This window comes from Leptosomus discolor, chromosome 12, assembly GCF_034619465.1.
Source record: "Leptosomus discolor isolate bLepDis1 chromosome 12, bLepDis1.hap2, whole genome shotgun sequence".
NCBI classification, from domain to species: domain Eukaryota; kingdom Metazoa; phylum Chordata; class Aves; order Leptosomiformes; family Leptosomidae; genus Leptosomus; species Leptosomus discolor.
The window spans coordinates 22,787,091-22,804,141 of NC_141402.1; the positions used below are offsets into that span (position 1 = coordinate 22,787,091).

Genomic DNA, 17,051 nt, shown 5'->3' on the forward strand with positions numbered 1-17,051 from the left:
TGCATTAGTACTACTGACTCTATGAACCTCCCGCCAGTCTAAGAACGCCCAGTGAAAACAACAGCTTTGTTACTGCTCACAGCCCGTGATCTAGAGCCACATCTGACTTCCCAACCCAGCATTAGAGCGAAAGAACCAAGACTTCACCTAGAATCTGCACTCTGTACCAATTCCCATCTTCCCACTTTGCCACGCAGGCTTGGCCTTCAACTGGGCAGAGCATCTCCACGTTTGTCCCATGCTCATGTCTATACACCTCCTGAATTTTCTTTGCAGGAGACAGAGAATCCAGGCTGTCTGTCTAAAATGAGAAAAACAAATCTCACATACACACCCCATACACACACACACCCCCCCACACCCCCCGCACCCCTGCCCCGTGGTACTGTTGCTCTCTTAAGGGCCATTTTCTCTAGCAATGTACTTCCTAGGCCTCCCCCAACATGACACAGCGGTTAGGAACACCTCACGTGAATCAAAGAGCCTGACAATTGTTGGATATTGCCCTGTCCAATCTCTGCTTGAAACAGTAAACCACTGCATGCCCGCATAGGAACTAACCATCTAACAAAACTGACCAAAATGTGTTAACCTTCCGGAATTCTAAGAATTCCTGGAATCAAGCTAGGATTGTAAGAATTCATCTCACCTACTAATTCCAGGAATCCTAAAACCGGTTACAAGCGACGGACAGTAGCTTATTTAAGGTGGACGACAAGTAGCCAAATGTTAAAAGGTTTGTTCAGAGTTTTATTTAAACAGACCTTATTTCTAAACTTACCCACTGCAGATAGAAATCACTCGGACTATTAATGTGAGAAACTACGACTGAGACTTCTCTCTCCTGTGGAATCCTAGGTGGGCTATACTGCAGGATGGTACTTCCTAACTGACGGGGAAGCTGTGCTCTAAACCTGAGGTAAATAAAATACAACTTGGAATAAATTCTCTCAAAATTAACTGAGAAGGAACCCTTTTCTATTCAAATGTCAAGCTGCCCGTTAAAAAAGTGCAAAATGGTCTTATCAAAATAACTCGATTCGTGTTTGTATGAATAGCTTGACCTTCCCTTCCTGCAGCTGATGCAGCCAATTCTCTCTCATGCTTGTCCCATCACAAACAGAGCACACGAACGACACATGGCAGCTGGCTCCTCAAGACATTTTGTTATTTGGGATGCCCTAGCGCACATTTAAATTGTTAAAAGAAAGACAGTAAAAGGCTAGAATCCACTACCTTGCCAGAACCTTTGCCTTTTCCTCACTTAGGAGGAAAGGCAATTACCCGAGGAACACAGAGGCTGTAAAAAATGACCTCCTGCTGCTCTCATACGTCACACTTAGATGACGTGACTGCTGAAACAATAAACATCTCTATTACTTGTACCATGAACGTGTAGATGCGGTGCTTAGGGACATGGCTCAGCAGCAAACTTGGCAGTGTTACTTTTACGGTTGGACCCGATGATTTTAAAGGTCTTTTCCAACCTCACCGATCCTAGGGAACAATCACAGGATCGTATCGTTAAACGCCAGCCACAGCTGAAAAGCACAGCACAGAAAAATCTCTTCAGCGACACGAGGAAACAGTTGGGTGAAGCACAAGTAAAACCGAGATGTCAGAACTGAAACACTAACTGGATGACCTGGAATGCCAACTGCAATACCAGTATCTGCAGCTTTGCTTTGTTTCATCACACTCTTAGACACCCACTAGCACACGCAGATTTTTTTTTTTCATTTTAAAATTTAATTTCCAATAAATATTTAACCATTAGAAGAACAGGTAAGTTAGTGTACCTAGACTCTTCATTAAAAAACAACAATACTTACTGCCCTGTTGTTCCCCATCCAATCATGCCCAAGTTTTTAAAAACAGATGTCACCTCATTGGTGTTCAGGAAGAACCTCGAGAGAAGAGAAGAAACGTTACAGAAGGTGATGTGAACACCTCATCACTCTGACAGTTTGCCATAGACCGTATTTTTCACCACAATATTCATCGAGGGACAAAGTAAGAGATTAATCACCTACTCCAGTTCCATTCCTCCCCTCCTATTAAGAACCGATTTGGTTGCTCATCTACCTTCACATTCAGACTTAAAAACTCTCTTGCCTTTTGCTTTCTCTCTCTCTCACGCGCAGAGTACTCCAAAATTCACTCGCTGAGTTTTCACGCCTACACCCAGTTCAATTCAACAGATCATTCTGCACGAAGAAAAGGAATTCCCCAACAGTCCTGAAGAACACCACCATAACTGAAGTCCAAAATTTACCTTCTCTTTGTTCTGCTTATCGCTACGCTCACGAACAGCCGCTTCTTTCACCGATGAAAGCCAGCAAAACCCTTTAAGTGCCTTCACAGTCAGACTGACAGAACTGCAAATGTAACTCCACTGAATCAAACCCTCGGCTCCGCTGTCCGGTTACAACAAGCAATTGGTGAAAACTGGAGTGCAAGCAGTACGGAACAGCCCACCTTCTCTTCTCCCCTCACCCCTTCAGGAACGCACCCACCCTTCGCTCTGCAGCACTTCATGTCTACAGAATGGGCCTCAACTCCTGCGCACCTCCTAGTTGTGACTTCTTTCACCTTTGCTGTTATTCGGGAGTGGCACCAGCATGTGAGGCCTCTACCAGATCTCCTTTTTTCCCCCCCTGTTCGAGTTCTTCAAAGGTCTTCCAATGCAAACGAGCTTGATTTTGTCATGTTTTAGCTTTCTTCTAGGTTGGGAGAGGTTGCCATTGTGCATTTCAATAGGCTTCTCCGACATTCTCATTCACCACTGACATTATCTTCAAAACAGCCCCTACCTACTAAGTCACCAAGTTCACTAGAAGATGATTATGAAGACTCCTTTATCCATATTCTAACGACTCAACTGACACAGCACAGGGGGAGTGGTAACCTTCTCAAGCACTGGAGCAGGCTGCCCAGGGAGGTGGCTGAGTCACCAGCCCTGGAGGCATTTGGCTGAGAGAACTGGGGTTGCTCAGCCTGGAGAAGAGAAGAGGCCGGGGAGTCCTTGCAGCCACCTTCCAGTGCTGAAAGGGGCTTATCTGGAAGATGGGGACAGACTTTTTAACAGGGCCTGTAGCGACAGGACAAGGGGTAACGGCTTTAAACTAAAAGAAGGGAGATTCGGACTAGACATAAGAAAGGCATTTTTCACAATGAGGGTGGTGAAACGCTGGCACAGGCTGCCCAGGGAGGCAGTACGTGCCCCGTCCCTGGACGGGGCTCTGAGCAACCTGATCTAGTTGAAGATGTCCCTGCTCACTGCAGGGGGGTTGGACTCGATGGCCTTTAAGGGTCCCTTCCAGCCCAAACCATTCTACGATTCTGTGACTTCAAAGACGTGCAGACGTGGCGCTCAGGGACATGGTTTAGTGGTGCACTTGGTCGAGGCAGGTTAACAGTTGGACTCGATGATCTTAAGGGTCTCTTCCAGCCTAAATGGTTCTACGACTCCATGATAAGTTTCCACACTTGGCATGCAAGTGATCAGCTTTGAGCTTCGTTCCTCTGTGCCAGCCAGAATCCCACAGCACACAACCATTCCATCCCCCAGAGCGCTTCCACATCCTGAAATACAATGGGATGCCCAGGATGGTCCAACCTAACACCGTCTTCCTTCTGTCCCTCCTTCACCGTTCCCCAGCACGCCCTTTACACACCAGGGTGTCAGTCCTCTGACCAGCCTTACGACCAAGCTGCACAGGGTCAGCTGCACCACAGCCAGGACACATTTTGTTACTCATTTCTGGGACAGAAATCATAGTTGTCGCTTCCAGAGAGGGCAACATGGTAACTGGCATTTTCCACACATTTCTTCTCAGCCATCAGTGCCCCAAGAAGCAATTAAGCCTTTCCTGAAGGTGAGAAACGGATCCGTTTTCTAAACAAATAATCAAGCCCTTATTTCCCCAATTTGTTTCTAGTTACAAGGGAAGAAGAGGAAGTTTGTCGAGGATTTTTTAATGCTGTTCACGTAGCAGTAAATTGTGCGTGCTTTCCCCGATGCCTCAGGCAATGGCTACTGTGCATTGCCAGTCATGAGTTTAGAGACATCTGAATTAGCAGCGTTTCAGTAAAATGCCAAGTGAAGCAGCTCCATTTCTGCTGTTTAACTACTACATCAACAGCTTTGTCATTAAGATAACCAGTGCATCCATTTACCTCCCAGTACACCTCCTGCTCCAGTCACTTACCTCGAAGATATTTTTTCCTTCAAACTGTTCACTCTGGAGAGCTCCACTTCAACTGGCAACTTTAAATCATCAATAACCTGAAATTAAGAAGTACAGCCTTAACTTCTATTACATAAAAAGCAGATTAGAGAGGCACCTGCTCTCGGCAACACAACAAAGCCAGAGTACAATATCTTTCATTTCACAGAAAAACCCCAGGAGTTCACTCATGAACAGCCCACAGCCACTTCTCAATTATGGCTCCTTACACTGCGCAGACCTAATGGTGGGGGGATTTGTAATGTCAGCGTGTAAACAGAAGCAGGAGTCAGACTGTTCTTGTGTAGGAACAGCCACCGAGAAGGTGACTTCTAAGGAAGAAATGAGAGGCCTATGGGAGAACAGTGGTGGGTGCCAGCTCCTAAAAGTCGCTCTGGGCAAGATGGAGGCAAATGACAGAAGGAAGGAGGGATCAGACTTCTTTCCTGGGTCAGCCGAGAAAGACTGAGTTTCTTCACATGGGAAGTGACAACGGGAGGCAGGGAACACAACAGTCTAAAAACCACACTGCTGCAAAGAACGACAAGACCAGCTATTCATTATTTTTCTCAACACAAGGACCACAAAGGCTCCAACAGAAATAACCGGGTAGTCCATGCAGCAAAACCAGAGGGAGTTATTGCATATGCACCTCATTTGAAATGTTAAAATGTTGTGGAACTCACTGACGCTGCATACACATACATACATACAACACACATATCTACACACACACACACACACTGCCAGAAGCACTGTGAAGACATTCAAGGAACTGTTACACAAGCTCATGACAGAAAGAGGTGATGTTTATTCAGCGTATGACCCTGATGTATCCTGCCAATTACAAAATCCTCAACCTGCCAATTCCTACACTCGCTGAACACCCAGGCTCTGACATTCATCCTCCAAGCACCTCTTCCCCTCCGCTGGCAGAGACAGGAGACTGCCCAGGACAGCCCTTTGGTCTGCCAGGGCATGGCAGGGAGTGGGGCTTTCTGTGAACAGCAGGTACGAATGACGGGGAGGAGAGATGGAAGCGACAGCCTGGGACCAAGAGGATCAGGAGAGCGTGGCCATTAACTCTGCAGTAGTTCAGTGAGAAAGTTGGGGACTTCTGGAATGGGAACGGCTTGAGAGACTTCAAAAGTGCTGAAAACACTGCCCGTTCCCTGATCGGTACCGTGTCACAGGTGCCCTGCCCTCCCCTCTGCTGGCTGTTTCAGATAGCAAGCTCTTCAAGGCAGGGACCAGCTTTTTTGTCCCAGGCCAGTCACCAGACCCTCCCTGGTGACCAAGACCAAACACAAACTGGGTGTCTGCGTATGCAGGGCGGGGGTAAGAACAGGCGACTGCAAGCACCTCAGCACTGAAGTCAGCAAACTGAAAGACAGATCACAGAAACTTCCAAACCACATCTGAATCTATTAATTAAAACCAAATTATTTCACAGGGCAAGAAAGAAACTACCTGAGCGAGATCACAATAGGTTCTTAGAGCAGGCATAATTTTCAGTTCCTCTGCAATCCTAATGACATCTGTCAGGCACTTTTTCTTCTCTTCAATGACCTCCTTGGCTTTGGCAATGCCAGCACAGCAGCTGTTGATGCTCTCCGCTAACTCTGCGCACAACGTCCTTTTCCTGGAGCAAAAACATCACTTTCCAGCATTTCTCAGCCCACAGCCGTACAGATTCACACTTCAACTATGACACACGATTGCCAGTTACAGCACAACAGACAGGGGACACATCTCACACAGAAACACCATTTTCCTCCAACAGTGAAAAGTGGAAAGCGTGGCAAACCCACTGCAGTATCAGAGGAACCACCAAAGTTAAAGATTTCCCACTGAAAAAACACTTTGTTTGGAGAAACTTTTTTCATTACATGTTTAAAGCTCTCTTCCATTCAAGCCTCCCGGTATTTCCATACACACCCAACTGGAAACTGAACAGCTGGATTTTACAGCTCAGTCTCTGAAGACAGCAGCTCCCCCTCTCAGAGGCTCCTCTGGAATTTGAACCTTGGACATCCCCTCCCCCCGCCTCAAATCAGAAGATACCAATATTTCTGAAAACGAAGAAATAAAGTGTCATTGGGCTTCTGTCAGCTTGACAACTGGCAGAAAGTCAATTTTTTTAAGAAGTTATTCTTGCTGTTAACCTGATCATCCACTAATGGCCCTCAAAAGTGAGCTACTTCAGAAAACTGACAGCGGCAAGACTGAGTTTCTTCTTTTTTTAAAGAGCAGAGGCTCCATGAGCTCATGGTTTCCGACCATGCAAACCAGCTCCAAGATGCCACTATGGACGGGCAAAAATATTGCACAAATGTTCAAGGCAGGTATTATGAAATGCTTCTACAAGGAAGCTCGAATTCTTTTACCAGTTACAAACAACTTCTTGATAAAAATAGCCTGCCCCCCCCCCCCCGGCCCCCCAACCAGATTGCTACCTTGCAAGGAGAGAAGTCATAAGCTCATCAAACGTTCTGTCTGCAGTTTCTGCAGCTTTGTCTCCCTCCTGCATCACTTGCAGTTCCAAGTGTTTCAGCATCTATTTCGTTCAGCAGTGAATAAACAGGCATTTATTATTTCATCAGTCGGTATCAGTATTATTCTCATATTACACTTTTTTTTTTAAATCAGAACAGAAGCAATGAACAGGAAGGCAGTGATCACCACTCCAGCAGAAAGAGCGACACTGAGCCACTTAAGAGGGACACTTACACCAATTATGGCTCATTCACCTCCCTCTCTTCTCTAACTTCTGTCAGCTCGTGCTGTCTGGATCCTCACATCACTCAACTCTTCAGCTCTGAGGCCAGAAACACTTGCTCATGGGCCCACCGCCTTACTTTCCTTACCCGAGATTCTCAAATAGCACCACACACAGGTAACGGGCACACCAAGATCTCCACTGCTTTTTAAAGCTCGTTGTGAGTGTAAAGGAGGGGAGAAAAAAAAAAAAAAAAAAGAAAAAAAAGATTCTTCCTCTGGCTAAGCATCAGTTTTGTTGCTGAAGTTACATTTACTGAAGAAATTATGGCAAAAAACCGCAGCAATGCAACACTGCTTTGGCAATTCTTGGTTGAAAAGCTGCTGGAAGACCCCAGTTACGTGCAGGAGTTACTAGATCAGAGCTGCTTAAATGGTGCGTTTTTACAAGGTGCTCTTAGCGCATGAATTGGGTATTTAACATAACTCTGCTTCACTGACAGCTGGCTGCTGCGACAAAACAGGTGAGAACGGGAACTCGGTTTTAAGGACACTTCATGCCACGCTCACCAGAATGAACTGGCTTTAAGCTTTTGGAGCACTAAACATTTCTATGCCTGGGTGTCTTACAACACATGTACAACGTAAGCAAACGGCAAAGACAGAACTGCGAGCTTTTCCACAGCACTTAACAAGAGTTCACGTGTAAATAAAATAATTATCATTGATGAAGCTCATCGGCTACTCAGTAAAACCTATTAACAGCATAATTCAGTATTTTAGGATACTTCCTGTATTTTATACTGTGCATAAAAATGTGTTACTTGATTTACAAGTTTGGCATATCGCGGCTGTCAAAATTATTACTTCTGTTGCCTGTGCCATTTCTTTTCCACCTTTAAATCCAGAAAGAGGCACTTGAAAACTCGCAAGTTGGCAGTGTTGCCAGAGCAAAATCAAAACAGGGAATGTTACCCTGATCCAAGGAAACACAAGCTTAGTGCTTAACGACTGGCTCATCTGTGGTTCTGCTCAATACACGGCTTGACCTATTCGCTTTCAACCATGCACAGGCTCACGCACTCCTTTACAGACCGCTCCTGTAGTCCCGGCTACGCCTGGAGGTTAAAGCTGTCTATGCACAGAAACAGCACTAACAGCTGAGGGACAAGAGAGATGTCAAAACAAAGGCAGTAAAAGCTTGTTTAAACAGCATGTTCATGTGTGACCACTCCTAACAAAGAGCTGCTTCAATCAAGGACAGGATTTAATATTTCATCATCTGTTTAACTTATTTTCACCCACCTCAGCTGCATCATGTAAGTGGCCGAGATTACAAGCAGCTATGCACAAAGCTTCATCGATACCTTCCACAGTTTTGCTGTCCTGGGGAAAGATTTGACAACAAATATAAAGCTGCTTGGGTGACTGGAAGACAAGATGGGCCGTACTACGGCGAGAACGTAAGGAAATGCCGCCTTAACGCACCACGGCTGCTGATGGAGCTCGAGCTGGTTCATCCCTCAGCCCACCATTTGAAGACGCCGGGTGCAGAACATTTTTCTCTTCAGCATCGTGGCTGCAGGGCCTGCAAAACAAAACTTTAAGGAAAAAAACTATGCTTTTTAAATAAAATATCAAACTTCCCACAGATACTTTAGACATAGTTGAGGATTTCAAAATCTGTCATGAAATACAGACACACAACTATCTGGGAAACAGCAGAATTCACACTGCGACACACACCACAGATACCTCCTTTTTCAAAAAGCTTCCTTCTTACCGGCATCATCTGCAAACGCATCTCTAGTAACTGCCATCTGATGATTTTGGCAAGGCTGAACAAAACCTTAGGAGGTGGCAGTGACTTTCATCCTCAGTGAGGGGAAGACATAGGACTGGTAACATTCCAGGATTCATTTTTCATTTGGTGCCCAACTATTCTCTTTTCGATATCCCACCAGGTATCGATGAGGCTGTTAAAACCTTTAGAACACACCACCCACTGACAACCCGCCAGGAAGGCTCTTCCAATTCTGCCGTGTGGTCTCCCACACCCGCCCTTCTGCAAAGCACTCACAGCTCCAAATAGCTCCCTCAGAAGACTCTCACAAAAGCAGCCTGCCTAAACCAGCAAACCCCCGGAGGAGAAGCAATTGGCCTCTGTGGCACTGAGCTCATCACCCACAGAGGTGGTACCAGAGCTTTTAGCTGTGCAGTGTTCAAGGTAACTAGAACCAGCAGCGATAAATTGTCACGTAATTGATTTTAATCACAGTCATTCTGTAGGTGTTTAACTAAAAGCACATTTAATAGATCAACACTGATCTACTTACTTCTTTCTAAAATATACACACGGATCAACACGAGATATTGGTAGCCTACGAACTCGGTATTTGACCACATCCCAAGACGCATTTAAAGTGTCTTTTTCCCCAAACCTTCTCCAAACGTTTTAACTTTCCACAAACTGCATGTTTTACACACATACATAACACATAAAAATGGACGCATCACACTTGCAACACTGCAAAACACAAACATTCTTTTCTCCATTTCCTCATAATTACACTGTTAGAACTTAAAAACATTAAAGCCATTAGAACCGTCTCAAAAGTCACATACGACAGAGCTTTCGGTTTTCTTAAGTGCCTCATCACTGCCATCCACCGAGGAGAACTCCTTCTTTCCACTCATGAGGGTCTCGTGACTTTAAAAAAAAACGAACAAACCCACAAGTTCCCGACGGCACACACACACGCCCCATGGCCGAGCCGCCCCGCAGGTCACTCCCAGCCCCCGGCACACAGTAAAACGCAGCGGGCAGACACAAACCCTCCCCAAACTCATCCCCGTTTCCCCGCAGGGCCGACCTTTCCCCGCAGCAGGCACTGGCCTGGCCCGCCCCCCCCGCCGCCCCAGGGCCGCTCCACCCCCCACGGCCGGACACGCCGCCCCCCCCCCCCGCAAACCCCCTCCACGGCCACGTACCCCCGAGCGATCGCTTCTCTTTTCCGCCAGTCCCACCGCTGCGGGGGCGCGCCCCGCTTGCGACCCCCCGCCTGCCCTGGCCCCGGCTCCCCTCCCCAGCCGCTGCCCGGCCCCGGGGTTCCCCTCGGTCTCTCCTCACCGCGGCACATGCGTCGCCCCCGCCCTGTTTTTTTCTTTTTTTTCTCTTTTTTTGTTGCCCCTTCCCTCCCAGCCGGCCCCAGAGCACCACCGCCGGGGAAGAGGCTGGAGCCGCGACCTACCCAGACCGCCAGGGCCGGGCCGGGCCGGGCCGGGCCGCGCCTCCCCTCAGCGCGGAGGAACAGCAGCCTCTGGGCAGCAGCCTCGCTGAGCCCCTGCGCGCCAGAACGGCCTCCCTGACCAGCCACCAATCACTGAGCGACTCGCCGGCCTGCGTCCCCATCGCACCCAATCACGGCGAGGCGGGGGCGGGCGGTGGCTGCTGCGGCCCCCGCGGGCAGCCTCCGCCGCCACGTTGGCGCCCTGAGGCGGGGCTGGGCTGCGGCGGGCGGCGAGACGCCGCCAGGCCCGATCGCTCCCTGCCGGGCGGGAGAGCGGAGGCCCGGGTTTGAGCACGGCGGGGGAGGGCGAGGGGTGACACGCAGGGTGGGCGGTGGCAGAGCTGTTGTGGGGGTGGCAGGGGACAGGAGTGGCAGGAGGGGGTGCCGCCGTTTGAAAGCAGCCGTCTCTGCTCTGGAGCATCCTAACGAGCTCTGGGATGAGAAGCCTAATTAGGCCTAGTGAGCTGTTTGGTGGGAAGACAGCTCATCCCTGCTTACATTTCAACTGTAGTTCCATTTAATTAACAAGTGAACAATGGCAACAAACGCTGTGTTATCATTTTCTGCTTGTGGATTTGTCACAGCTCATAAAACCAGTTTCCCATTCTGTTCTCTATGCCCTTACAAAGAGTTATAAAGAAAGTACGCATGTGTTATGTTGTATATCATCTCTATAATATTACGTCTGAGGGCCCTTCAGGGGGTGTCTATGGGGTGCCTATGGGGGGGATGCTGCCTGTAGGGCCCCTCACAAGGGGTGTCTGTGGGGTGCCTATGGGGCAGCGCTGCCTATGGGGCCCTGCATGGGGTTTCATGGGAGGGGACATGCAGTGTCTTACTGAGCTTTTATTTTGCTGTTAAAGTTCTAGGAAAAGAAAACTGGATATGCCATCCTTCATGCTGTTGACAGAAGGTCGCAATCACGACAAACTTATCTACACAGTTGCAGAGAAGCCAGCACTTCTTTGTTGCAGCACTGGGAAGCCTGGGGGATAGCTCCACCTGACGTGCTTCAAAGTTACATTAAAAATTCAGCATTTTATATTCATTTTCTGCAAAGTCACGATCTTTATCATATTTTAACATAAGCATGCATGTTATGTGTCGCGGTTGAGACGGACGAAGTGACAAGACAACGAATCTTTTTGAAAGCCTGGTAGTCCAAAAGCCTTTATTGCCTGTTCATTTATACTCTCTTTCGCCTTAGCTTTTTCAGAGGTGTCTCTTTCTAATTGGTTCAGAATTGTTATACAATCAATTGTTATTTGCACAGTTCATTATAACTCATCTCTTCTGCCAAAAGGACATGTACGCCTTGTCTTGTAGTCGACACTTTCTCAGGACTTGCTTATCTTGCAGCTGCAACTCTTCTTACTCCTGTCTGTTCTCTCACGGGCAGACTGGAATCCTCTCAAGGTCAAAGTCGTCCTGTCCAGGGGCCTCAGTCCAGCTGAGATTCCCCCACAGTTATGCCCACTATTAATTTTGACATTTACAATGATTGGTCCACCCTATTAACTTCATTAGTATTCCTATACTAATATAATCATTGGCTATCTTACTGGTCAAAATCTCTGATATCCAAATTAGGATGGGGAGGATGTGAGAGTCTTCACCTTAACATTCCTTAGTTTCTCTGGTTTTATCACATAAGATAAGAAGACATGCTAAGAATGTGCACTTTCACTCCCTGTACCTGTCTCCCTGCCTCCCTGTTCTGTGTTCTGGACAATTTCACAATCCGCAGCAGCTTTAGCTTTGACCTTCTTCGTAAGGCCTGCATCTGTTGTTTCTTAGCATAAGTGAAGTTTTGTATATTTCTTACTATAATGTAAACTGATCAAATCAGGATATTAATACAAAATGTTAGTTATTCATTAAAGCAATTAAGTTGTTCATTAAAAGCAGCTAGTTATCAATGAAAAGTATCTATTCAAAATTCAAACCTGATTATAACAATGTCACGAGTGGTGAATCGACAACCAGCTGACAGCTGACAGGCTCCTGAAAATCACTTTGTGTTCTGCTTTTAATCTCATTTCATAACATTTTCAATGGAAAAAGAATTGCCCCTGTTCTGGGCAATGTTTGAAACATCCCTGTTTCCAGCACCAGCCTCTTCCAGTCGTTGCACTGATACCTTAACATAGCTTAGCTAAACTGAAGTTTTCCTAAGAAAATAATTACTTTGTATTTGACACATAATCACTGTCTTTTTAGTAATCACTCTGTCCTTGGTACGTCTCCTCAAAACTTCAGGGCAACATCCAGAGGGACCTTGACAGGACGGAGAGGTGGGCCCAGGCCAACCTCATGAAGTTTAACAGGGCCAAGTGTAAGGTCCTGCACCAGGGTCAAGGCAACCCCAAGCACAGATACAGGCTGGGCAGTGAGTGGATTGAGAGCAGTCCTGGGGAGAAGGACTTGGGCGTGCTGGTGGATGATGAGGTGAACACGAGCCAACAGTGTGCACTCGCAGCCCAGAAAGCCCATCGCATCCTGGGCTGCATCAAAAGCAGCGTGGCCAGCAGGTCGAGGGAGGTGATTCTGCCCCTCTGCTCTGCCCTTGTGAGACCCCAGCTGGAATACTGCCTCCAGCTCTGGAGCCCCCAACACAGGAAAGACATGGAGCTGCTGGAGCGAGTCCAGAGGAGGGTTACCAAGATGGTCAGCGGGTTGGAACACGTTTCCTACGAGGACAAGCTGAGAGAGTTGGGCTTGTTCAGCCTGGAGAAGAGGAGGCTCCGGGGAGACCTTCCAGTGGGCTTCCAGTACCTGAAGGGGGCCTACAGGAAGGCTGGGGAGGGACTTTTTACAAGGGCCTGCAGCGACAGGACGAGGGGTGATGGTTGGAAGCTGGGAGAGGGCAGGTTTAGACCAGATACAAGGAAGAAGTTCTTCACCCTGAGGGTGGTGAGACACTGGCACAGGTTGCCTGAGAAAGCTGTGGATGCTCCATCCCCGGCAGGGTTCAAGACCAGGTTGGATGGAGCCTTGAGCAGCCTGGTCTGGTGGGAGGTGTCCCTGCCACGGCAGGGGGTTGGAACTAGACGATCTTTGAGGTTCCTTCCAGCCTAAACCATTCTGTGATTCTACGATTCTATGATCCTGTCCTTGATGCATGTTTGTTGTAGCAGTAGTTTCGATACTTTAGTACGTGTGAACAGATAAGAAAAGAAATGTATTTCACACTGGATGAGACCAGCCAACCGAGACAAGGAGGTACACCACCTGGAATACTCCTCACTGCGCAGACTCCAGAGAAAGGCAGGCTCTGTGTGAATGATTTCTTGGGAACGATATGAATATGTATGAAAATTCCAGGAAAATACTATGTATATGCATATTATTGAATAATGTAAGTTCCACTTGTTGCTACATGCGGTCCGCACGCTGGGTGGAATTACCCCCCCGTGCAGCCGGTGCCATGAATGAAGAATGCCTGCCTTCCAAAACTTCAAACTAAGCCTTAGAGGGTTCATCTGCGACCGATTTTTACGGTATCATTTGGCGACCCAGGAGGGACACCGCTCTTGAACCTCGATGGATCTGTGGGATCGCAGGACTTCCAGCCGGCACCGAGGGATTCTCGGGGAAAACCTCCGATCCCCTGACCGAAGAGCTCGGAGCAAGTCCCCTGGTCAGATTTAAGGCATTCTTTCTGGATCCTCTGGATGCCTGCCTGTAAGGCGTGGCGAAAGCCTCGCGAGGTTGGGCTATAAGGGTACCCGAGGGGTTCGAGTCCTCTCTTGGGATTTTGGTTCATGATAAGATTTCTGCTTGGTAGTGGTACTTTTGGCTTTGATGACCTTGTTTACGGTTTCTGGCATACGGTTTGGTTTACGGCTGTGGCTTCTGGCACACGGTTTACGATTTACAGTTTCTTTGTTCCTTCTGCAAGTTCTTTTGCAGTTAAAGCGTTCCCTCATACTTCATCACTATTTCTAAGGCCCACATTTGTTTAACAAGTTTCTTCATTTTACACCAAAGGATAAGATTTACTGTCATCAATATTGCTATGACTATTAGCAATATCAATATCGGGTGAGTTAGTATGTTTAGGATCTTGATAGCTGATGGGGAATAGCCTGTGAACACATCCCACCAGTGGTGTTCTCTGTCTGTTTTTACCTGTTCCATTAGTTGATGTATTCTTTCTGTATCATGTTGGACAATAATTAAAGTTTTCCGTCCACTTTCCTGAACTTGTTTTATCAATTTCTATAAATTCTCATGATGTAATAGTTTCCTAACTAGGGCAAATTTCATTCCAATAGGGGTGGGCTGCCAATTTTGAATCAACATGTAACTAGATCATAACAATTGTTTAATGGTGACAGGAGCAGTATAGTTAAAACCACATCCTGTGAGATCAACAGAACTACAGATACAACTGTTAGACTGGTTGCTGGTTTCTACAGTAAGATCATCCAGTTGTACAGAATTACACAGAGTTCTCAAACAAACACATCCCATACCCATGTAGACTATTACAGTTTCTGTACTTTGTTCAGGTCATTGATTGCCGTGGCAAGTTTGTTCATTATTATTTCAGTATCTATACTATTTAGAACTCCTAGTCCTGTTCCCATTGCACCAGTCATATCCCTCTTGGTTTTCATTTGGGAAGGAAAGGTTCTTTTATGTAACCATATCATCCGTCCTGCATGTGAAGTTCTTAGGAAAGATGAACAGGCTGGTTGAATGGTGGAGATGTTGCTCTGCATCAAGAGTTCAACTCTTTCAGGAGACCATGTTGGATTAAATATTACTTGTTGTTGACCGACATATTTAATTATATATGGTCCTGTTGGATACACATATGGTCCCAATTGCTCAAGCTCTGCATGATTTGATTGAATAACCTGAGTGGGAACAGTATAAATGGGAGGAGTGGTGGGTTTCTTTTGTATTAGATTTAACCTAAACCTAAAAGATAAAATTCAGTCCCCTTGTGCAGATGCCCCTAGATAGACAATGGATACTGGCTGAGTTACACTGAAGGCGTACCAACAAACATCAGCCGCCGTACATATCTTTTGACCTATTTTGGTTCCCTCTTCCCAATTGGAGTTATTTCTGACAGTAATTTGGGTTTGGAGAGGAAGTGGATCACTCACATTAAAGATTCTACATCCTATCAGAACCTCCTTTCCTTTCTCAACTGTCCAGGTATGGGTTGTATTTATTTTTTTCCATTCAGTTGGTCGGAAGGTCACGTTGTGATCGTATATTACCACAGTTGTCAAATTGATCCCTCTTAGACTTTTTCCTGCACTTCCTATATGTTCAAAATAAGCATTTGTCCAAGGCCACTCCCAAGCGTCCACCCCTTTCATTCCAATCACGATTCCCCACATCAGTATCGAGAAAGTCCTAAGGTAGTGGGTCCAATCTGATCCGAAGTCCATCCTTTAAGGGGCGCTCTCTTCACGCGGGAGTAGTGAATCCAAGCCGATTGTTCTCGTATCTTGATGGCTGTAAAAGTTGTTAACAATACTTGATATGGCCCCTCCCGTTTTTCTTGAAGGGGGTCATCTGAAAGAGTTTTAATATAAACCAAATCTCCAGGATTAAAAGGATGTATTGGGTGATCCAAACCTTTAGCTCTAGTTCCCAATACATTATTATTAATTTGTTTCAACTGCTTTCCCAAAGATATAATATAATTCTGTAAATGAGAATTTCTCACTTGATTCAGATCTTCCCCTTTATATCCAGCGTGATATGGCCTTCCATACAATATTTCAAAAGGGCTTAGATTTTCCTTAGCCCTTGGCTTTACATATATTCTGAACAAAGCTATTGGCAATGCTTGATACCAATATAAATTAGCGTCTTGACATATTTTAGCAATTTGTTGCTTAATTAAATGATTCATTTTCTCTACTTGTCCACTTGCTTGTGGCCTGTATGGGGTATGTAATTGCCCATCAATTCCCAATAGCTTACTCACTTGAACAACTTGTGCACAAAAATGCGGCCGTCTATCTGAGGAAATAACCACAGGAACTCCAAACCGAGGTATTATTTCATTTAACAATACTTTGGTTACTTCCCTTGCTTTGTTTGTTCTACAAGGGAAAGCTTCTGGCCACCCAGAAAAGGAATCTGTTAGTACCAATAGGTATCGATAACCCCCTTTTCTTGGAAGTTCAGAGAAATCAATCTGCCAATTTTCTCCTGGAGTATTCCCTTTTCCAATTGTGCCCAGTTGTGCCCGATTTCCTGTATTAGGATTATTCTTTAGACACATTTCACGTTGTCGTGTTACCTGTTGAACAGAAGAATACAAATTTCTCCCTATCCAATTTTGATTTAGGTATTTATGTAGTGCATCTGCTCCCCAATGCGTTTTATCATGTTCTGCTTTAACCAGACCCCAAATCAAGGCAGAGGGTAGTATTAGTCTTCCATCTTTTGTTTGCCCCATCCTTTAGAAGGGACCTTTGCCCCAAGTTCTGATATTAATTCCTGATCTATTTTACTATATTTAACATCTTCCTGTTCACTTAATTCAGTATTTCTGTTAGTCGGAATTAAAGCTAGAACTTGATCCCCTAGGTCTCTTTCAGCTGCCTGCTTAGCCTCCATATCAGCCAATCTATTACCTCTCTCTGGATCAGTGTTACCCTTCGTGTGTCCTTGGCAATGCATGATGGTGACTTTGGTTGGTAGTTGCACTGCCTTTAAAAGTTGGAATATTTCTTCTGCATGTTTAAGATGTCTCCCTTGGCTTGTCAAAAGTCCACGTTCTTTCCAGATAGCCCCATGAGCATGCACAACCCCGAAGGCATACTTAGAGTCCGTCCAG

The 17,051-nt window shown here is 46.3% G+C and overlaps 1 protein-coding gene across 1 annotated transcript in view; it reads right to left on the minus strand.

Moving 5' to 3' along the window:
• Positions 1-10,658, minus strand: part of LOC147414656 (RING finger protein 17-like) — a 28,407-nt gene extending 17,749 nt beyond the window's left edge. Inside the window, 6 exon segments of the mRNA XM_086472021.1 lie at positions 148-301; positions 782-978; positions 1,493-1,497; positions 4,212-4,288; positions 8,253-8,375; positions 10,365-10,658. Of these exon segments, the coding sequence (XP_086328147.1) occupies positions 148-301; positions 782-978; positions 1,493-1,497; positions 4,212-4,288; positions 8,253-8,375; positions 10,365-10,658 (850 nt within the window).
• Positions 10,659-17,051: the final 6,393 nt, after the last annotated feature.